At 41.0% G+C, this 23,099-nt stretch overlaps 1 protein-coding gene across 4 annotated transcripts in view; it reads right to left on the bottom strand.

Annotated features, from left to right (window-relative positions):
• The window catches only part of ASAP2 (ArfGAP with SH3 domain, ankyrin repeat and PH domain 2), an 84,970-nt gene extending 83,575 nt beyond the window's left edge, over positions 1-1,395 (bottom strand). For all 4 annotated transcript variants that reach the window (XM_088162389.1, XM_014894997.2, XM_014894998.2 and 1 more), the window contains exon 1: positions 1,086-1,395. In XM_088162389.1, the coding sequence (XP_088018515.1) occupies positions 1,086-1,211 (126 nt within the window). In that variant the 5' untranslated portion in view covers positions 1,212-1,395. The remainder of the gene's footprint in view (positions 1-1,085) is intronic.
• Positions 1,396-23,099: the final 21,704 nt, after the last annotated feature.

Genomic DNA, 23,099 nt, shown 5'->3' with positions numbered 1-23,099 from the left:
ACAAATCAACTGAACATGCACTGTAAGAACTGATGTAACAGGTAGATGGAGCAAATTAATCTGCAGCACAAGTAAGATTCCCCCCTCCTACAAGTTACTTCAGAGAAGCTGCTAGAGGAGTCAAGATACACAGACGCTACTCCTTTCATTGTGCGTGTATGACTGGGATGTGGAATGTGCTCTCACTCTGTTCAGACCTGTCCCAGATTTCCCACTGATTTGAAACAGGAGGGAAAAGAGCCTCCCTCTCTCGAGTGCTGCCAGACATCCCCCGCGGGAAGGCAGGGTGGGCTCTCACCATCAGGTTCAGCGGCACGTTCCGAGGATCTTTAAAGACAGAGAAACAGCCGGCTCTTGGCGAGACAAAAGCGGCTCACGCCAGGCACCCGCAGCCCGGCTGTCCCGGAGGAGACAGGGAAGAGGAAGCTCGGGATCCCGCACACCGAAGGGCGGGCACGGCCCTGAAGGAGCAGATCCCCAAGGAAGGCTGCTTTAAACCGTATGGCCGGGGGAAGTGCGTTTAAATTTCTGTGTGCGGGAACTGGAAAGCGGATTAAATCCCACCTGTGCCCAGAGGCAAGCAGACACACACTCAGGAAAAGGACAAACAGGGAATGCCGAAGCCCCGCGCGGCAGCTGGCGAGGCCAAGGCTGTTCAGGTGTCGCTGTGAAGGAAGGGGCTGACGGAGGAGACTGCAGAGTTCAAGTTACCCCCCCACACACCCAGTTACGAGGAAAGCGGATGGAACCGCCTGGATCGGGGTTCCTCGGGCGTCAGGAGGAGCGAGAAGCGACGGCTCGGGCTCCCCCAGCTGAAGGCGGCGGGCGACCCTGCCCCGCCGTGCGCTGAGGGGCGGGCGGATCGTGAGCCCCGCGGGCCGGGGGAACGGCGCCCCAGCCCTTCCCCCGCTCCTTTTCTTTCCCTTCTCCACTCGGGCGAGCCCCATTTCCTCCGAGCGGCAGTCGAGGGCGCTGCTCGGGGCCGGGCGGGAGAGGGAGCGGCAGGAGCCAGCGCCGGTAGCGCCTTGTTCTCTGCAGCCAGGCCAGAGAGGGCTGCGCGCCCCACGCCCCCCGCCCGGGCTCACCTCCTCGATGGCCGCCACCGTGTTCCTGCACTGGGCCATCCGGGTGGTGAAGTTGGAGGCGGTGGGTGACTTGTAATCCTCATTGGTCTCGGACACGAATTCCGACACGGAGATCTGGTCCGGCATGGCGGGGCGGGGATGAGCGAGGGGAGGGAGGGGGAAAGCAGGCGGCTCCAGGGGCAGGGAGGGGAGGGCGCAGGGGGGGGCTCCCCCTCACATCGCTCGGCAACCGGCGGCGGCGGCAGCGCCCTCCTCGCAGCCCCGCCGTCTGGAGCGGTGTTGTTCCTCCGCCGCCACACAAGGAAATTCCCCGCACCCACACTCCTCCTCCTGCTCCTCCCGCGCGGTCACGCAGCACCGGGGGCCGGGCACACGCCCAGCCGCGGGAGCTGCCGACGCACCCCGCCCTCCCGTTCGCTTTCTCCCTCTCGCTTTCCTCCTCCTCCCTCGCTCCCTCACACGCTGGCGGGGCGGGGGCGCGGCCTCGCGACCCCCCTGCAGCCCCCGGAGCGGACCTGCCGCCGCGCACTCGCCACCGCCGCCCGCCCTGAGAAGATGGCGGCCCCCTCCCTCTCTCCCTCCCTCAGCCCGTCCTCCCCGAGCCCCGAGGGGAGAGGAGGTGGCAGGCGCCGGCTGGGTAATCCCAGCGACAGGCAGGACGAATCCAGACGTGTGGTATGGATAGTGTTTAACAACAAAAACCCAAGGGCAGGGGAAGGTGAGGCACAGTGCCTGCCTGGTACGAGGGGGAGCAGGTTGAAGCCCACAGGACAGGTCTCCGCGCTGTCTCCTCCGGGACTGCCCGCAGGTGCAGGGACACTCTCTTCCCTCAAAACTCGTAATTTATGTTTTAACAGTTTAATCTGTTTTACGAGTTCGTTGTCTTGTTTCGAGTGGGCTAGAGTGAAATGCTGCCGTTCCCAAGAGGTCCGTGCAAAAATACTTTTAGACTAAGTAACGTTTAAATCTAAATTCTTAGAAAGCTTTTTCTGTAATCAAGGAATAAGAGCTATCAGAGGAGGTGCTTTGTTCTTCAATATAAAGCAACAAGGATCACTCCAGGCAAAAAGGGTGAAACTCAGCCCGAGCTGTGACTGATGCAGCAGAAGGGACACTGGCAAGGTGTCACTGAGCATGGTGTTGCTTATTTTGGGAATACGAGGATGTGATCCATGGCAGTAGTTTTTTTCAGCCTCAAAGCCCTTAGGACTTCTAGCTGATTCCTGCAGAAAGCTTCAGAAGCCTGTATTTTGGTCCAGAAACTCTCCTGTGGCTCTTTCACTCTCCTCTGGTGATACAGTTATTAGCTTTCTATAAGTGATTCTTTATTACTTGGTTTTAAAACTCTTCAGGGAATTCAAATGAGTAAGCAGGTACTCTTTTGCTGCCGTTTGTAAAATGTCCAAATAAATAACTGCAGGCCTGCCCAGATGTTACTGCCCTTTGCAATCCTTGCTAGATCCTTTAGCATAAATAATAAAGCTTGTCTACCATATTTATTTTACTGGTTGTAGTAAATCAGATGAATTAACAGGGACTATCTACATGTTCTACACTTTCTACATGTTCTATCAAAAACTCTTAATAGTTTTTCCATCCTAATCATTCCGTAGTTTCTCCGATGAAAGTCACCACTGTCATTTTGCTTTTAACTTCTTTGCCAATCTCCTTAATACTTATGCATGATCAATTACTACACCATATAAAGGTACACATTGTTATGCTGCTAATGAATTTAAATTTATTGTCTGTATCTGTGTGTCACATAATAAATAAGTATAGTTGAATATAAATATTCATTCTTGCTAAAAATGTGTGATCTTACATCTTCATTTTTGCACTAGCTGATGGTGGTACTTTTAAAGCAACACTTACCACACTATTACCCAAACTTAGTAAACACTAGCATTCTTAAACTGCCTAGCATACCTTCCAGTTTGGCATATTTATTTTGACATTTTGAAGGGGATGAAAAACTTGGGGTCTGAAAGGCAACTACTACTAGACTTTGACTTTCAGCAGCAGGTCTTCCATCAGATACTAATAATAAACATAATAATGCAGCCTCTAGTGTTTACATCCACAGTTTGATATTGGAGTATATGCAACTGAGATGGTACAAAGCAACAAAGTACCACACAGACACTCATCATTGCTGGTCTGCCCAGTGGAAAGGAGAATCAAAAAATAAAGAAAAAAACTTGTGGGTTGAGCTAAGACCAGTTTATTAATGGAAACAAAATCAAATATAATAATAATAATTTCAATAGTAGTTTTATTGAGGAGAGAGAGAAAGGACTAAAACTGAAGATGAACAAGTGATACATAGGACAATGCTTACCAGCTGCTGATCGATCCCATCACCGAGCAGTGGTTGATGCCCCCAGCCAACCCCAGTTTACATGCTGAACATAACATTCACTGGTCCAGGATATCCCTTTGGCCTTGTCAGATCAGCTGTCCCAGTTATGCACCCTCCTGGCTTCTTGTGCACCTGCTTGCAGGGAGAGTATGGGAAAGTGGAAAGTCCTTGATTTAGAGTAAGCACTACTTAGCAACAACTAGATTGGTGTAGTGTCAACATTATTCTCATACTAAATTCCAAACACAGGATTGTGCCAGCTGCGAAGGAGATTAACTCTATCCCAGCTGAAAAAACACAGACAGTACCATCATACAATGAGTCTTCAAATTCTACAGATTCTATTTTGTACAGCAGGTTAGGTTAGATGATTGCTGCGGTATATGATCTTCTGTCTTTAAGTTAAATAGATTCAAAAATTAGCTATCCCAATGAAAGTGCAAGGCCTTTTTTTTTTGCTTGATAGACTGTGCATTTGCCCCAGCTCTTCTCTTTATGAAGCTAAAGACTTGTGCTTGGGTAAACTTGCTAGAAGTTGTTTAGACTTGATATCAAGACTCAACAGTTTGGAGAATTCTTTACTTCTGTTGTGTTTTAGGACATCAGCTAATTGCATCTACAGCTATTATTATTCCAATTTTTCAGTAGTTAAGGAACTTTTTGGTACTCAGGCTTTTCTCCTTGTAAGCATTCTTGTACGCAGGCATGAAATAATTTCCCAGCTTATTTCTTGATAAAGCAAACAGAACAACTCCCCTCTTCTAAAGAGGGCAGAGTTAATTTGAACTGCTTTGCATTGGCCACAAACCCAGACTGAGTGTCCAGGTGGTGACTGTGAGTCAGCTCACACATGGCACCTCATTACTCTGCAGTGACACTTTTATTAGTGTGTGCGAGTCCTGTGTCTCTTACTGAAAGGCTGTTTTCTCAGCGCTTCCATCATTTTCATAGTTCTAACACCTCAATAAATTATTCTCCTGGTTCTCTACTCCTTCATTGTTATATTCAAGAATATTATTAGACTTGCTGATCCCAATGTCATACTCAGGCTCATCTAACCCTACACTCTGGTCTTTAGCTATTTATGAGTGATACTTAATTTCAACACTCCATTCTTTGAACCTGCGAATAAGTACTGAAGTGGAATGCCTTGATAACGAGACAGTTGTGAACTAGGTTTTCCTGCTTGCTTCCTCACCATAGGTCCTCCCTCCCTCCCTTTCCCCCTCCCTCCCTCCCTCCCTTCCTCCCTCCCTCCCTTCCTTCCTTCCTTCCTTCCTTCCTTCCTTCCTTCCTTCCTTCCTTCCTTCCTTCCTTCCTTCCTTCCTTCCTTCCTTCCTTCCTTCCTTCCTTCCTTCCTTCCTTCCTTCCTTCCTTCCTTCCTTCCTTCCTTCCTTCCTTCCTTCCTTCCTTCCTTCCTTCCTTCCTTCCTTCCTTCCTTCCTTCCTTCCTTCCTTCCTTCCTTCCTTCCTTCCTTCCTCCTTTCCTCCCTCCCTCAATAAAATGCCACTGTCTTCTTTGACCCAGTCACTCAGTTAGAAGTCTTCTACTAAAGAGAAATTAATAACAAAAATATTTTCCAAAGATTAATGTTCTACACATTGCTGGAAAGCTTCTAATGTGGATACACACAGACTACAGCTCTATTAATCAGAATACTTGATTTGTACAAACATTTCTTCCAACACTTCAAAATAGTATTAATGGTTGCATCAGTCAGTGTTGTTAAAAACATGTCAGATCTTCAAAATAGTAAGACAGATTTAAAAATAACTGGTTTTCTTATCTCTTTTATTTATTTGTATGATTGGTTTTGAGCCTTTAGAAATCTTATCTGTATGTCAAAATCTTTATTTGCATCACTGCTAGTAAATGAGAACTCAAACCGAGGACCAGGTGCTATAGAAACAGAACAATAAGGCAGCCCCTGGAGATCTTGATATCTAAAATTAGCTAATGAAAAGCAATTGAGTGAATATAAGGAAATACTCATTATTGGTCTGTATTAGTCTACGATCTTCACAACCTGCTGCCCAAGTGTTTCTCTAGACATTTTAAGTAGGATTTTCAAGAAGAGTTATGTGACAGATTGGTATGTTTAAGGGGGAATTATTGCAATACTAAGGGTCAGCATGAGAGAAAGCCCAAAAGACTTTGCATCCTTGAAATTTAACATATCAGAGTTGGAGGTAAGAGTCATGGATCAGAGGCAAAATTAATGTCTGTTTAATGAGAGGACATGTTAAAGTGCTTGTGAGAATAGCAGGGAAAGAACATGATGATCTGATTAGAACATGATGATCCCTCAAGCAGCTACCTAGGATAGGACCCAAAACGTGTAAGGTTGTTTTTTTTAACCCACAGCACTTGTGTACCTCAGTGTCCTCAGTGACCAGCTCCATGACAGATTATTTCTATTTGCTCTATTTTTATTTTATGTCATGGTTTTTCACAGAATTTCTTTCTTTGGTAGCTTTAGACGGTTTGAGGAATTATTTTTTTCTTGGCCTTCTTTGTATATACTCAGTACTTGCAATGATTCTGAGGTGTATTTGTTAATTTTATTAAGGGTGTTTTGAGGGAACACAACAAGAAGATGGTTCATAGAAAATCTCATTACCGTCATCACTTGTCTTTGAACTTTAAAAATAAGCATGCAAATAAATGTAGTCTGGCAGCTGCTAATTACTGGGTGACAATTTTGAGGCAGGTGGATGATAAACTCAGGAAATTTCTATAGTACATATAATTCACAGAAGATAAGTAAAACACTTTGTGGTGAGTCTTATTTGTGGATTCTGTCATTTCATCCCAATCCTTACATTTTTTCCATGAAGCATCAATCCCTGGTGTTGATTGCTCAGAGAAACACTTTCAAAACGGCTTCCACTTTTGAAAATTTGTTACCACAGTTTTGGAGAAAGGCTTCTCACGATTTCTAAATGTATTAATCCCCAAAAGAGCAGATATCTGGTTATTTTAAAGTCTATCCTATGATTTTGGAGGTTTAACTCGTGTTTTAATGATACCAACAACAACATGTAGCAGCTTTAGAATAGCAAATGTGTCTGCTCTTTTAGAATTAAGTTGAAAATAATTGCTATTTGAAAATTTATTTGGTCTCATAGGTCTATTTCCAGAGATTTATTTCTATAAATAAGTGCAAATTCTGCAAATCTAGAAAGTTAGTTCAGACAAGTAGATTTTTTCAGGTCCTTTTGCATATGGAAATGCCTACTTAAAAATCTGTCTCAAGCACATGTGATTGTATGCTTTTCCCACCCTTACTCCATGTTATATATTGCATTGCTCTCAGACTTTTGTTGAGAATTTGAAAATATTTATTTTGTCTAGTGTTAATAGTACAACATCACCTGTAACTGAAATAGTAGTGTGTAGACAAAAGAAAGAAGGAAAACATGGAGAAGAGTATTGGCATTTTTTGTTTCCCTCAAAACTCCTCAAAGATATTATTTAAACCAGCAGTGTGGGGACATGCTATTCCAAGGGTGAAACTGGACAGGACTGCATCTATAACATCTTTCAATGTAATCAGAATTTTGCTCACTGCGATTTGGCAGAGCTACACTGTATGTTTTAACTTAAATTCAATATTAATATCTTGGGCTCACAGTATTTGTAAGGTATGCCCTGGGTGAACGTGTGCACTGCTGTGTGTTATCTCTCAGGACTCCCTGGAGCGCCGCTCCTCTCATGGAGCCTCGGGCTGTCTTGTGCTGTGCAGATCAAGCCTCAGGCCCCTGAGCCACCTCAGGAACACATATCAGATGGGAAGGCCTCAGGGAGACCGACTCCTGAAGTTACCTTGCTACAGTCCCAGAGAGATTCTTCTAACATTCATCTGCAGAGCTTGTGTTTCCCCTGGCTGGGCTGCTCCTGTGTCACCATCCCTAGCCGTTCAGTCTCTGCACTGGGCCATAAGCCAGCCTATTGACACAAGAGGAGGAGAGTAACATCTGCAGAGGGAAGCTCAGTCTTCCTAGTACCCAACCAGGCAGTTGTAAATACCTCTGCAGTCACAATGTTTGCGAGAACAAGCACATCCTGAAGGGTCACTTCTCAAGCTTCAGGTCATGCTGGACCCCATCCTTCCTGTCAGCAGCTCAGCTGTGTCTAAAGATTACACAATGGAGGTACCCTTACATCGACGTGGCTTTTTGATCTTAGTCTGATCCTACAGTTTCAGATCACCAATGAAAATAGGCAAGATCAGCAGTCTGTGGGCCACTTTTGTACTCACCATGTTCAGTACATTGCTCTGTTGTGTCAGATCCCTGGCATATAGTTTGAGGTAGGGTGATTTCTCTTCTGAGAAATTAAAGATTTACAATTCAGTGCCAGAATCAGCAAAGTTTCAGGTGACAGCACTTACAAGGAAGGCAACTGGATGGTGTTTAGAGGCATTAGTTCCCATGGGCACACAATGAAAAGACGAGGAATGTTCTCAATTCAAGAATTTTTAGAAAGAAAGAATAGCCTGTATTGTTGTCAAACACAAAGCACCTTTATTTCTCTCATAAATTTACTGTAAAGGATCAGTTCCTGAAACTCAGTTCAGAAGACAGCAGTGCTCCATTGCTCCACTGGAATTTAGAAATTAGTCTATCTTCAAAAAGCTACTTAGAATACTACAAAACCCTAAGAAATGAAATTCAGTAGACAAAGACTGCCTAAAAAAGAGAAATAAGACTGAAGTTCGCCTGGCTTTAACATGAGAAACAAGCATAGAAATTAGAAGTTTCCCCATTGTAATAAGGCATGGCTCAAAACAAAATAGAATTTAAACAAAAGAGCATAAATTATTTTGTTTCCCAGAGTCAGGCTTGCAATCAAGAGTGTAGCATATGAGATCAAGCACTTCATGAATGTCTGCTAAATAAAATATGATGACCTTTAAAGTGGAGAATACATTTAGAAACAAAAATAAGTCTACTAGCCTGGCATCTTCTATCCTTGTATGGTAATCCTCACTTATTCAAACATATGCAAGAGCAACTGCCTTGAATACGAATATCTGGCAGTGATGAACTTTAAGCAACATGCTCTAGTGGGAGATGTCCCTGCCTTTGTCAGGAGCATTGGAACTGGGTGCTCTCTAAGGTCTTCTCCAGCCCAAACCTATTCTGTGATTATATGAACTAGCTGCCTTGGATGCCTTTCAGGTGCTATCCTTTGCTACATTTTTTGCTTGCCTGCATCTCATGATCTGGAATCAATGGAAAATGTAGGAAATTAGTTTACTTGGTGGGACAACTTTTTGGTGGTAGGGGACATGGCAGGTCCTAGGCAGTACAGAAAGGAACTCTCTTCAAAGTGGTGGTTCTGTTCTTGAATTTTGCCTGAACAAGATCATAGTCCAGGGTGTTTTTAGCTACTGACACCTGTACTTAGCTATTTGGCATTCCAGGCTTACAAAAGGCCTGCATCCTTTTGTGGGAACTGCTCACAGGTGCTCTGAGTGATAGGGAAAGACCCTATGGAGTCTGTACAGCTTGGGCCAACCTCTGCCTAAGGAGGCTCAGGCAGAAGGATTCAGGTGAGAAGTTATACTGAGATGTAGTTTGTATAGCATGGCACTATAACTATATGGATAGACTGGAATAGAGTGTTTCAGCTGGAAGGAAACCACAGTGACCCTCTCTCCAACTGCCTGACCACCAGGGCTGACCAACATTGAATGCTGTTAAGGGTGGTGTCCAAATGCGTCTTAAACACTAACAGGCTCAGGGCATTGATTGTCTCTCAAGAAAGCCTTCCCAGTGTTTGACCAATCTCAGGGTAAAGAAATGCTTCAAGTCTGAACCTCCCCTGGTGCAGCTTGGAACCATTCCCGTATGTCCTATCACTGCACCCCAGGGAGAAGAGCTCATCACCTCCCTCTCTCCCCATGTCCATTCCTCAGGAAGCTTTAAAGAGCAATAGATTCACTCCTCAGTTGCCTTTGCTCCAAACTAGACAAAGCCAACCACTCCATGCAGGACATGCCTTTCCAGCCTTTACACCAGCTTTGGTGCTTCACTTTGCTAATTATGGCTGCGTCAGTCACAATGACTCTGCACTTTGTAGGTTTGCATTTAGCATTTTGTGGGTTTTAAGCATACCATTTTATTTCCTGTGCTGTCATCTAAAAATAGCTGCAGTCTGCTCTCATCACACTTACCATAGTACCACAGTATTAACTTTGCTCGCATCTTACCTGTATGTGCACAACCTGGGTCATTTCCCTCCAACACTAGTAGCTACCCATCTTAAAATGCAGTCCTGGGTATGGAATTGCTGCCAGGCACTTTCAGAACTCAAGGGGAGATCTAGCAGAATTCCTGTGGTTGCAGGACAATGGATGTAGAGACTATCCTTGGATAATGTGGTTGTGTTAAATTAGACCTAATATGACAATGGAGTATCTTAGAGTACAGTTATAATGTTTTGAAGTGCATAATAAAAGTATGTGGGAAATAGTGAACAAGTGAAAAAGTAAAGCATGTGGATTTAAATAATCTCTGAGGCTGTTTCAAGAACAGCGCAGGAGCTTAGGCAGTAGAAAGATGTGCATGTCAGAAATGAACAGATCAGCTAGCACCTAAAGGCTTGTAGACTTCAGAGAGAAAACAGAATGAATTAAACCTAAATCAATACAGCAAGATGTGTATTAATTTTCCAGTCTTCCTTATTATTTATTAAACACAGTTTAAGGAAACAAATTAATTTCATTAAACAGGGAGAATTGAGATAACTAACTAACCAACTTTAACTCTTTGAAGACAACTTTTAGAATGGTAATAATAAATCCACCACAGGAAAAACATTCTAGCTTTGAACTTTATCCATGCAATCATTATTTTGCCACTAAAGGGAAGACCAAAAAAATAAAATGTTTATTTATGAGGTATTTATTGTGGATAGCGAATTAAATCATAAGCATGAATTGTATATAAAACATTTGTGATAAATGGAAATAACACAAAAAACCCTGAGAAAATACAGATTTGTCTGAAGCACTGCATTATACACACTGTTAATATTTGCTAAGTAACAGACAATCTGAATGAGGCTCACAGGGTCTTCAATATGTACAAAAACACAGGGTGTTGTAACAAAGACCCCCTTTCATTGGTGTTATCAGCAGCTGATCCCTACTGAGCTTTGTGGGATTAGTGGCAGACAGTGACGAACTTCAGCAGAAATGTACAGACTTTTGGATGCCACAAAGCTCAGTCCTTTTACATCAGCTTTATTTGTGTTTGAACTGAGTTACACTCACTATCTTTAGGTATCTGACAGTCTGTCTTTTGGTGTCACTAATATCTAAAAGGTAGTAATGAACACACAGTTCTCAGTGGCTAAAATAATGTGTCATCAATACCTAAAGGAAAAAGAGAAAACAAGCCATTGGTAAAGTCCAGATATGATGAAAAATGTACATAATCCTGATGTGCATTAAAATAACAACAACAAAAAATATTACTACCTCAAAAATTCATTTAAATATCCATCCAGAAAATACTAACACTTAGAATCCAAGGAGATGTAATAAATAGCCTGTGCTGCAAGTAATTAACTTTTCATGCCTCAGCACAAAAGGCTCTGAGCATATTATCAATGAAGTGAAACAAATCACATGCCAGCATGTTGCTTGGTGTGTAGGAGATGATTAAAAATATTTTTTTAATCCTTCATTTATACCAACACAAACATTTACAATGTTGTATGAAGGAAACAAAAAAATAAACACCAATAACTGACTTGCGGTTAAGAGTTCAAATGCAGCAGTGCCTGGATGCAGCGCAGTTGTTACTGTGATGTGTGTAAGGAGCCTTAAGGCAGCCCCTTAATTCCTCTGCATTAGCATCCCAAGTAGCAGCTCATGAAGGAAATCTGGCTCCACAGAACTAGACTGTCCATATGGGTCAGAGTAAGCTGAGATGAAGATTTGCTTCACAATTGCTGCGTGCATGAATGGTGAGTTATGGGAAGTGTCTTCACCGGGCTGAAAGCTGATGCAATCCACTCCCTCCTGTGGTTTCTGAGCACCTCTGAAATGAGGCTGCTCTGGTGTAAACTGCAAGCAGCCTAATTTGATATTTATGGTTTTACAATCTAATTTTATCCTGTAGGAGACTAATTGATTATGAAAAACTTATAAAGAATTCCAGTATATGCTTCAAAGCACATATGCCATTTTGAAGGCAGCTGAGGCTTTTTCTGATGCATTTTTAAGTGTTAGAAAACTTGTTGAGTAAATACTACATTGTTTCATCTTTAACCAGAGAAAAGAATTAGTGCAGTAATTGCAAAGCAATTTATGAGAGTCAGTCAAGAGGTTTAATACAACATTCCAAGGAAATCACATGATTTCCATTCACATATTTTCATTATCTTTACACTTACAGACAACACAGCACTCTGTTTCCAAAGCTATTGTTTTGTGATCATGCTCATGAGAGAGCCATTACAGTGCACAGTTGGTTTTGGCTGAAGGTAGAGATTTAATTTACAATACTTATCTTTCCTTATCTTTCAAAAATTGAGGAAGTTCTTTAATGCAGGATGTCTGATTATTTGCCCAGATCGATCTGTGATCCTTATGGCTTGAATTGGTGTGTTTTTACTTTCCCGTATATACAACTGCAAAATCAGAACAGTGTAGGCACATTCTACCAATGAAAATTCTTAGTTTCCTGCACTTAAACAAAAAACAGTCTAGATATTGGCAGCTCCTTTTAAAAAAATTAAGATGTAGGAAAAGGCTAAATATAGCTGCAAACAGTTTTTCTATAAACATACTTCTAAAAAGGAAAAGAAAACAAAAAAAAGGAAAATAAAACTAAAAAATGGAAAATAAAAATACATAGCCCATATTTTCAAACCAGTAATACAGGAAAATGTATGGAAACCTAGAAAGTGGAGGTAATTTTCACATACATATATAATGAAATATGAAGTGCTTGCATGTTAAATATGTATCATACTGATGGAGTCTTTATAAATGTGTAAGAGAGAGATTTATTATTTATATTGCTCCAGGACTGTACTTGGTTCTTCTCAGTAAAAAGCAGGAGGATGTGTCTACTTCGTCGAAGAATATAAAATGTCTCTTAAGCAAATATATTGGATTCTGTACCTTTAAATTTGAAACAAGTAATTTTATGGGGTTGAGATGGTGTGCAAAATGAAATGTAGCCATAATTGTTAAGGTTTGTGACATACTGTGTATGGCTCAAGCTGTTATATCTATTCCTATGTGCATTCAATTAAAGAACCCATCTTCAATGATGTAGTCTAGCACACTCCTGGGAACTAATCCAATGTCTTTAGCTATCTGTTTTACATGAAACCAATTATTGTAATATCTCTAATGTCTAAGTGGTATTGTCCTGAGTGCTATTTTCAGCATGGTCCAAAGTATTTATTTCAATGGGATTATCTATCTACTCTACAAATTTATTATGCTCTCAAGAATATCCATGGAGTCACATTAGCATTTTTGTATTCCACAGCCAAATGTTCAAGCAAAATGTAATATGAGATAAATAATCAGCTGACTAAATTTAGTGCTCTCCACTTCTGTTTACATAAAATGACCTCTTGCTGGTGCTTGACCTCTATCCTCATTTGGAGCTCCCTGTGACAGCCTATGTCCATTATGTGCTTTAATGCTCTATTTTTCCCTGATGCTGTGTGATGCTACCTCAGCTCTGCTATAGACTGCAAGCACTGTCTGGAAAACGCTGGAAAAGATAATTAAAGCAGTGTTATAGGGGTTTGCAGAAGAAAAGTTCTGTCTCTAGCTATCACAAATTATCATTGTTTTACAGCAATAATAAAAAGTACCCAGAGGCACAGAGGTCTCAGTTGGGCCACTATTTGACCACGTCTGAGCTACTGCTAGTGCTAGTTCTCCATTGTGCAATTCTGCCTTTCCAGAAGTACAAGGAGAATAATTATCTAGTCCAAAAGAGTGTTTAGGCTTTGTGCATTAACATAATGCCTGTTTGTTGTAAAACAGTGTGTTGTTTTCGTACACTATTGTTAGCAGGTTCTGACTTTCTATTTGCATGACAAGTGCTGAGGTTTGTGGAAAACCTCGAATAATAACTGTGAGGCAGCTACTCATCATTATGAGTTCTGTTGCCATTGCCATGGTTTGTTACTGGTAGCTCACTTTGACTTGCTGGCATTGTGTAACACGTGCTCTATGAGCTCTTCAGTGACCTCATATAGCAGTCCTGTGCTGACCTCATTTTATAACAAAGTTTTCATTTATGCTGGGATTTTATAAAACTTAGCAACAGAACAAGTGGAAAACTTAGTTTTGGTGATGCTTTGAACTCCTTTTATTGAAGGAAAACAGCTAAAATGTAATGGAGTTACAAAACCCAGTACTTGAATCTGAAGCACAGGAAAGGGAGGTATGCAATGATTAATGGCAAGGTGCAGTGGGGTGACCTGTTTTTCATTTGAGTGAATTTACTGTATGTCTCACGAGGAACTTGCCAGCAAAGCTTTAAACAAAGACGATGTTTTAGGGTCTGTCTTGTTAAGGAGGTCCCAGGATGATTTAAAGCTTTTCAGATGAGACAAGTACATACAGCAAAGTGTGTTGTTTCAAAGGAAGAACATGAGCTTGCTGGTACGACTGTGGGGAGGCAGCAGTAAAACTGCAGTGATGGAGGGATGCCTTCATGATTAGCATAGTAAAGGTACCAGAGTAAGACTGAGTATCTGTCCGAAGCTCACCTTGTAAGCTGCTCTTGTCACAGCTAGCCAAGATATTGTATGCCACAGTCATTCTAGGATAAAATCTCTCAATGCACTTTTATTTTCAGTCTGAGAAAATAATTCTGCTCAGTGAATACTAAAAAAATCTTCTGTCTTTTGAATGGACATATTAATTATTTCAGTCTCAAAAATCCTCAGATGTCTCTCCTTTCTGAGGAGTTTTCTGTTGGAAAAGCATGCAGTTATCCTTTCTTCCACCAGCACTGGATGTCTGCTAAGTCTGCAAACTGGAAATCAGCCTGAAGCTGAATCAGGCTTACAGACTCAGTAACAATGGGAAATATATTTCTGTTGGCTCCTTCTGTCATATGCTTATCAAAACTGCTAATACATCAAATGTATTTTGATATGCAAACATGTAATAGAAACAATAAATCCTTTGACTTTCACTTCATGCAGGATTGTGTAGAAACATAGCCAAACGTAGATGTGTTTGCTTTCATTTTCCTAATTTCTGTGAGGTAAATTCTAAGCACTAGCCTGCACTAACAACTTATTGAATTAAGCTTCCTCAGGCTGGTGGTGATGTTGATTTTCAGCTAAAACTATAGGAACTATGCATTGGAGAAAACATTATACAATGGCAGTTTTTAGCAGAAAGGAAATTATTATTTATTGAATATTGCTGGAGGGGCTAAAATAGCATAAATAAACAGAAGAGAAGACAAAGACCAAAGGAAGTACAGCCTACAAAGCTAATATTTGAAACCTCTGTAAAATTCACATGAAAAATAAAAGGATTTTTTTATGGTGTTCTTCTCCACTTGGCTGAATTCCTATATTGCAGTAAAAAGTCAGGATTTATCAGGACATTCATCAAGGATGAGTATACTGTTTTGTATAGGATTCCCCATTTAAGATTAAGAAGTTACTAAACACTTCCATGGAAAAAAAGCAGCTGAAGCACCAGCTGGCTTCATCCAAAAGAAAGCACATACATATACAGACATACATATACAGAGGAAATTGTTGGTTATTGTTTTGTTCCTTTTGGGTTGTCTTTACAAAAGAAGGCAGAAATATCACTTAGAGAAATAAATAAGTAAATAAATAAATAAATAAATATGGAATAGGACAGACCCGCAGAAGTCTGGTACTGGTGATCTGAGAAAAAGCTGAGAAAGAAGGGATTTTTAACTGGGTTTTGAAAGAGAAAGACTTGAGGATGGGAGCTATAGAATTATACACTCTTGTTTTGATTTTTCTTGTGTTTAGAACAAAGGTAATCTGTTTGGAAAGGATCTAAAGGGAAGAATCACAACATTGCCCTCAAATCAGCTCCCCCTTCTCCCTGGCACAACCCTGGTAAACTGGTCAACCTTTTGAATTGTAGGCAATAAGTGTGTTTGGAAACGGGGGATAGGAAATATTAATAGGATCCAGAATAAACCTGCAGTGTACCAGGATGTCTGTTCTTCCATGATTCATTTTACCACCAGAAAATCTGGAATCAGATGATCACAATTTATATTCTACATTGTCATTCAACTCTGGAGTGTAAGCAATAGCAAAACACTAAATGACATTTCAGCCTGTCCTTTGGGATGCAACAGGCACTGCTTCCAGGCTTCCTCTCCTTGTAGCACTGCATGAGCACACCCAGGCAGCTGAAATGACACAAACAATGAAATTCAGGTACACAAATGCATCAGTAAAAGGACAAGCTAGCTGCTAAAGGACAGTAAATAAGGAAAAGCTCAGCAAAATTACTATTTTCATAGAGAAATTGAACTAAGGAGTAAAAATTGTTGAAAGAGTTCCTGTCCTGATCCTCTGTTTCATTGTTATCATTACTTTCAAATCAGATCATGTAGGTAGTTCAATAAAATGGGTTTGGTTGACAAAATAATTACTATAACCATTCTGATGCTATCTTAAAAGACAGGATGTGATTCCAGAAGCATTTTCCCAGAGCCTGCTTGTTAGTCCAACACACTGAAGGACTCAAAGAGAATTGGATAAAGAATTTAATGTTATTTAGCAGTCCTAAATCCACAGAATAGTGCTCAAATACGTGGCAGCATGTAATATACACAAAAGTACAATTTATATAATCCTTCTGATTTTGGTAAATATGAGTAATTATTTTTTATTTGAGTTAAATTAATTCAAGCAAATTCTGATAAAGGTAATGAAAAGAGCAATTACATAATAACTTGAAGACTGAAGAGGAATGGTGTTGGGAATATGCATTGCAGAGTTATCTGGGCCTCTGATTTCTGAGCAGAATCCTTTCAGTGTGCTGAGAGGGGACTCTGATTACAGCAATATTCTTAACCAAATCCCTATAATCCTCTTTCATATCTAATGGATCTCTTTATTGCTTTGTCTGCTTTAGGATGCAAATGCAGCGATGCATATTAATGATAAGATCTTAAAAATTTACTCAGAGGTGGCACAGGTCATCAATTAGTCCCAAGATTGTATCACCAGCTTCCTCATGGGACTTGTCTGACCAGATCCTAAAAACTTTGTGAGTGTAATTGCTGCAAACATTGTAATTCCACTGCTCTGGTCCTCTCCACTGTTCTGAATGCCAATTATGCCAAAATGTTCTGAAGCCAATTATGAGGCTTCCCTTTATTTTTCCTCCATAGAATAAATATCTTTTATTCTTCAATTCCTTCCTAGACCTCCAATTGCTTTTATTGCTCCCTCCTGGTTTCTGTCCAGGTGATGATATCTTGTGTTTTTGTTGGAGAGAGAGCAGGTGATGGAGTGGAAGTGCCAGTGGCCAAGGGATCTCAGCACTTCATGCCATGTTCTGCTCTCCTGCATCTTCCTCCACCCCCATACCATGGCCTTGTGTTATAGGCAGTTGTTATAGCTCCCCAGGACAACTTTGTCCCCAGAAGATTCCTAGAACTGAAAAATCCTTCTGATTGGGGAACAGTGGATTGTAAGAGTCACTGGATGGGATGGACACAGAAGGACACATGATGGGATTCTAACCTTTCCCGTCATCCACAGTCCCTCTCTTTCAGTACTACCTTTGTCTGTGCGTAGCTCGGCCGTTGTTACATTTTAACAGATCCTGTTACACTTTAACATCTCTGGGTTGTCTGCACTTTTGCCAAGCAGAAAATTTGCAAGAGTAATTTGGAGGATTATTAACACAGAGATAGGAGTAATCAATGAACCAGCAGCCTGGGGGATCTAGGCCTTGCCAGCCCTATGCCAGCTCTGGCAGAGGCTGGGGGTCCAGGGTGGTTGCAGGGATAACACCTTAAAAAAGATTGGGAGCAAGGTTTGCAGAACACAATTGTTTACTGCTTTCACTCTAGCACATGCATAATTTCACAGCACAGCAAGCAGTGGTCAGGGATTGTGCACAGCACAGTCGGTCAGGGCATTCTCCACAATTTGCCCCTCCCATTTGTCCCGGGTGAGTGAACAAGCTGTGGCAGGCACAGGTGGTGACCAGGGCTCCATTTGGGCTTCTTGCTCTCTGTGTGGTGCCATCTGCTCCTCTTTGCTGCTGCAAATGCCATGCAGGAGACAACAGAGAAGCAGAATCATTTTCAAGTTAGTCAGAGATTTTTCCCCCCTTTAAGGAATATTCTTCTGGCCTTCAGGTGATCAAGCACATTTTCTACAGCCACCTATGGATGCTCATCCCACAGTTATGAGACACCTCTTTTCTCATGGGATGATTTCAGAAGGGGAGTCCCTTTATTCACATAGCTACTGTGACTTCCTAAAGTCTTAGCTGTGTCCTCTCTCTGTTTACAGTGCTATGGTACCTGGAGCCGATCACATCTGAGCTGCTGAGTTCCTGCTGCCCCACTCAGCCCCAGACACGTTCCCACCCTACAGTGCACAAGCTCACAGAATTATGTGGTGAGCTGACTCTGAGAGCTGCTCTGACAAAAAAATAATCACTTTCTTGGCAGAGCCAGCTGTCAGCCCCCTGAACTGTCTCAGCATGTGGCTGAATTAGAAGCAGTGGTAGCAAAAATAAAAGAATGGGAATATAGCTGAGAAGTCCTGCAGATGGCAGAACTACAGCAGCCCGGATTTACTACAGATGGCCATACAATTGCACTGTCCCTTTGTGTTGTGTGTGAATGGGTCCATTCCTCTTCACACAGCTCTCTGACCACCTCCAGGTAGATATCCAGCCTACTGCTGCTGCTTAAGGTAGAGGTGAACACGGCATGTGGTAATAGGTTGCAGATTATGATGACAAACATTGAATCTGCTTCTAAAAGAGGTGGTAAAGGTGGGTGATTTAGCAATGCACAGATCTCACATGACTGTGGAATCATGGCCTAAGTATATAGGTTTCCATCACTTGGTCTGAATTCCCTCTCATGTCTTCTTCTGAATTTTTTTCCTATGAGTTCAAACTATTTTGAATTCTGATCCTGTCAGCCAATATCCTTTCAGTCTTCTGCAGTTTCATGTTGTCTGTAAATTTAATAGAAATGTTGCCTAGTCTATCATCCAGGTTACAAATTAAACTTTGAATGAAACTGGACCTGGGCCAGATTTCTGTAGCCCCAAGCTTAATAGAAATAGGCTTGTTGATCAATCTCTCGATTTAAACAGTGGGTCCATTAATAACTACTCTTAGCATATTGCTGTCCAATTAGATTTTGTACCTACCTTCCCTTCCTTTCAATTAAATGTCTTCTGAAATTCATCTCTCTCAACTGTGTCCAACCTTCACTGTATTAATGGATTCTCATATACCCAGATGATAAGCATTTTCAGGGACAGTTTGTTTGACCTCTAAAGGCAGCTTATTTCTACACATAAGGCCACCTGAATACACAGTAGCTAATCTTCCCACAATGGTGGGAAATTAATACGGTGATTTCACAACAGAGTGACAATAAATAAATTACCTGTCACTGGTCTGCAATTTCTGTGAGCATTTGCAGAGTCTGGAAGTCAGCATCTTCCTCATCTCTTTCTTTTATGCCAGTGAATGAAAATACTTGCTGACTTTTCACAAAAAAGCAAAAGAAGCGCAGCCTCATTAGTGGTAACTATTCTCCATAGTTTTGTGGCCAGTAAGGCTGTTGATGCTTTTCTTTGTGCAAGTGGGGCATGTATGAGGCATCCCCATGGTAGGGGAGAACACACATTGTTTAAAACAGTAGCTCCTTGCACATTTTGATAACTCGTTGAGGTTGCAAACCCGGCTGCTCCCACAATAAGCCTTTATATCTTAATGCTATGATATAGCATCTTCAGTGCTGTTCTTTGAAATATTCTGTTGTTCTTTTATCTCTTATAGTTCCCTACTTTCTGCAGGTGATTGACACTAAAGAAAGAAGCTGGCAGGTAGTCCCTGACTCATGTACTCTCTGTTTAGACATTACTTTCATTGGTTAACTGAAAGGAGAAAAAATGCATGGCAGTGGAACTATAGAAACAATGTCAATTAATAATAGCTAAAGGAAGAGAAAAGGCCACTCAGTTTTCCTTCCACAGTATTCTGAGGAAAGCTTAACTGCAGGCTCAAGACGTCAATTCCATACATAAACCAGTTGCTATCTCTGCTTCTGCCCAGTGGCCAGTGCTTGCAGTAGGTTGTGTCAAGAGGCAGTGTTGGCTTTGCTTAGTGAGAAGGTATTATTTGAAGCATGCACATGTGTGCTGCCAACTTTGAAGGCACAAACTCTCCTGCACACATAAGCAGACAAGCATCTAACTGAGTAGAAAAGACTTAATTTAGGTTTGTTGTCACTGTCAGCATTTGTTTGGTGATACAAGGTCACTGTGGGGATGGTATTACACTCAGAAGTTATTTTCTCTATTCTTATACAAGAGAATTTGTAGAAATCACCAGATTTTTTTCCCTTTCTAACTGAATTAGTTTGTTGGCGGTGATAAAGAAGTCTCTGTAGTGAGATGGACAGAATTATGTCACAGCAGCATGCGGTCACTCTCTGAGTCTGCCAGATATTTCAGTTTTGACCTTTACTGTCCACAGTACTGGAGTCAATCATGACTGGATAGTACTTACCACTTAAAGTCTTTGCAGAAATCCCTTAGCCAAACTGCTTGCTAATGATAATGTAGTGTCTGTTGATGACTTCTATGTTTTTTGAAGACTGACACCATTGTAACAGACCATGATAATGGCAGTCAAATTGTGTTACACTTGGATGTTACACTTAGCACACTGATACTATGTCAGTATGGTACAGGGGACATGAATCCCCTTTGCCCTGCACCTTGCTAGGTAATACATGTTGCTATAAAATCAAAGTAAATATGTTACAACTCTGATTTTTAATATTTTATAAGCAATTGCTGGGATATAAGTTAGTACCTCACCAGGAAGAGGCAAAAAACATCTTCAGACAGAAAGGCTTTATGTCTTCATCTTCCATTGTGGAAGAAAATACACGGGGTGTGATACTGCATGTCTAACTGTGATTTAGAATTTTGCAAACTGCCAGAGAACTTCCAGAAAGGTGTTGATACTACCCCACTGTTTGGAAGTAGTAGGAAAAAAATAACAGGAAAACCTCAATCACCAAAAGAAGACAACTGCCTTGAAACAGGGATATTTAATCTGACAGCTCCAAATAGGAACAGATTTCTCAGAAAAACATTCAAGATCTCTTTAAGGGGGTGTCTCCTGTAGAAGCATTAGGTTATGGTTCCCTGCAAGCAAAAAAAATCAGTCACAGGAAGGGCTGTGTGGGAGGTCCTTTAAAATATGCCTTGATTATAGAAAGATGAGTATATGTTTAATTCTGATTTTACTGCCTGAAAGAAGAAATAAAATGCTTATGAGAAATTTATTTCTAAATTAAGTGAAATCCACCACAGTCTAATAGTTTGAATGCCAAGATATCTGCCCACAGTCTAATCAAAGAGACATTTTATTAAGCAAACAACATCTGACATTACTATGGCAGTGTCAACCTACTCTTGCTTGAATGAAGCAGCCAATAAAGCTACATAGGATGTAATTTAAGAGTTTTCTCAGCTCTTCTCTGCTTATTTAATGGATATGGAGATATTTCTCCTTAGAGCAGAGGAAGTAGAAACATCAGTAACTGCTGTTGTAAGTTACCACCCTCTAGACTTTCTATGGATAAGATCTAAGATTTTAAGCTTTAAGCACTTTTTTTTTTTTTTTTTTTTTTTTTTTTTTTTTTTTTTTGGCTCCCAGTAACTGCAGTATCCATTTTAAGCAAGTTTCTTCATTAACTCCAGCTAGTTAATTCTGATAGAATTTGCTAATACTGGAGGTTCACCTTAAAGATGTACACTTTTTTGTCAGTTTAGTAAAAAATCTGTTTCACCCAAAGCAACACAATACAGCAATGATGCATCCTAGATGACAAGATGAAGTGTAGAGAAAGAATCTTATTGGGGAGGTGTGGTTAATTTTCAGTCATAGTTTCTCTCCACCACCAATGCTTTTTCTATTTGTATAAACATTGAAGATCTTGGTTTGTTGTTTGCTTTCGGTTTTTTAAAATACTTCTTTTTCCCTAAATTTCAGGTGTCAAGATAAATCTACAATACACATCAAGGTAGCAAACATACTTCAACAACAAGTTTCCAAGACTTCATTATGAACAGTGATCTGCAAAAATGTTGTTTTAATACCACTTCCTCATAGATATTCTGGAAACTTGTGTCACGTTTATTGTCAACAAATATTTGGAGCATCTTGCAAAAAGATTTGGTCATTTGCCCACAGCCTAAATTTAATGTGGCTGAAGATGTAAATATCACTGGTTTAAGCTCTTGCAGTATATTAGAGACAGCCACTACTTTTTCAGCATTTGTTTTTATATGGTTTCCTACAGAGATGGAAGAGACTAATTTCTCTCCCAAGCAGGGGAATAACAGATGGTGTCAGTCAGGTAGAACTGCCAGGGTGTGTATGAACAGACAGACAAGAGACGAGAAGATTTATTTTGGAAATACAGAGGAGAACAACAGCCAAAATGTCCCTTTTCGTAACTGCTTGGGCAAGAATTTTCTCCTTCCTTCTTCATCTTCTCCTAAGCCCAGGACAGTGGCTGGAAGTAATTTAAAATTTATTCATATCCATCTTTAAATTTGAAAAGGGAGTTTGGAACAAGGACCAGGCTGAGTGTCTTGTAGGAGGGGCTTGAATTCCCCAAACTTGAGTAAAATAGGCTCTCACAAAATATGTAAACTTTGCTTTTCCATTTAAAGGCTTATGATGGATGAGCAGTCAGAAAAGCAGACATAAAGTCTTTCAGTCTCTAAAATCTAAGAATATGTTCAAGCGCTGCCTTCCAGAAACACTTTTCTGTGCTGCAGCAGAAACTTACTCTGATTGTAGAGTCTTGGTAGTTTTGTGTAGTACTTGCAGTCTACCAGAGATGTTCCTGTAGGGGGTTTGGGTCAGTGAGAAACTGCTCATTAAATCAGTCACCATTTTCCATGACATGTGGACTATGTTAAGAAGTAGTGGTTCATGGTCCCGTGATGAGAAAGTACAATTCTGGAAAACTCAAAAAAAGTGGAATAACTGGACTTGAAGCAGCATCCTACAGCACTTGAGGGTTTCTCACAGTTAGATTTCCTTCTTCAGAGAGTTCTTGACTGAAGAAGTTACATGAGAAACTGTTTTCCAAAGCACTGGTTCATAGAAAAGCATAAAAAATTTGAATACACGAAAAATTTGCATAGCTTTTCCCAGGACAAAAGATTTGGTGAACCTCCACTCAATAGAGCACATTGTGTGAGAGTGTGAGGCTGCCAAACCAAGTCTGGCAAGAGCTTTTCAGCTTTTGGTCATAGCTCTGCCTTTCATATCTCCATGATCCATTCTTGATTGCTAAAAGGATGTGATTTCCCATCATGGAAACTCAACCTGGGACATGCCTATTTGTGCAGGTGTA

The sequence above is a fragment of the Sturnus vulgaris genome, chromosome 3, assembly GCF_052056855.1.
Source record: "Sturnus vulgaris isolate bStuVul1 chromosome 3, bStuVul1.hap1, whole genome shotgun sequence".
NCBI classification, from domain to species: Eukaryota; Metazoa; Chordata; class Aves; order Passeriformes; family Sturnidae; genus Sturnus; species Sturnus vulgaris.
The sequence above is the reverse complement of the archived record's forward strand: the minus strand, read 5'-3'. Positions and strand labels throughout refer to the sequence as shown.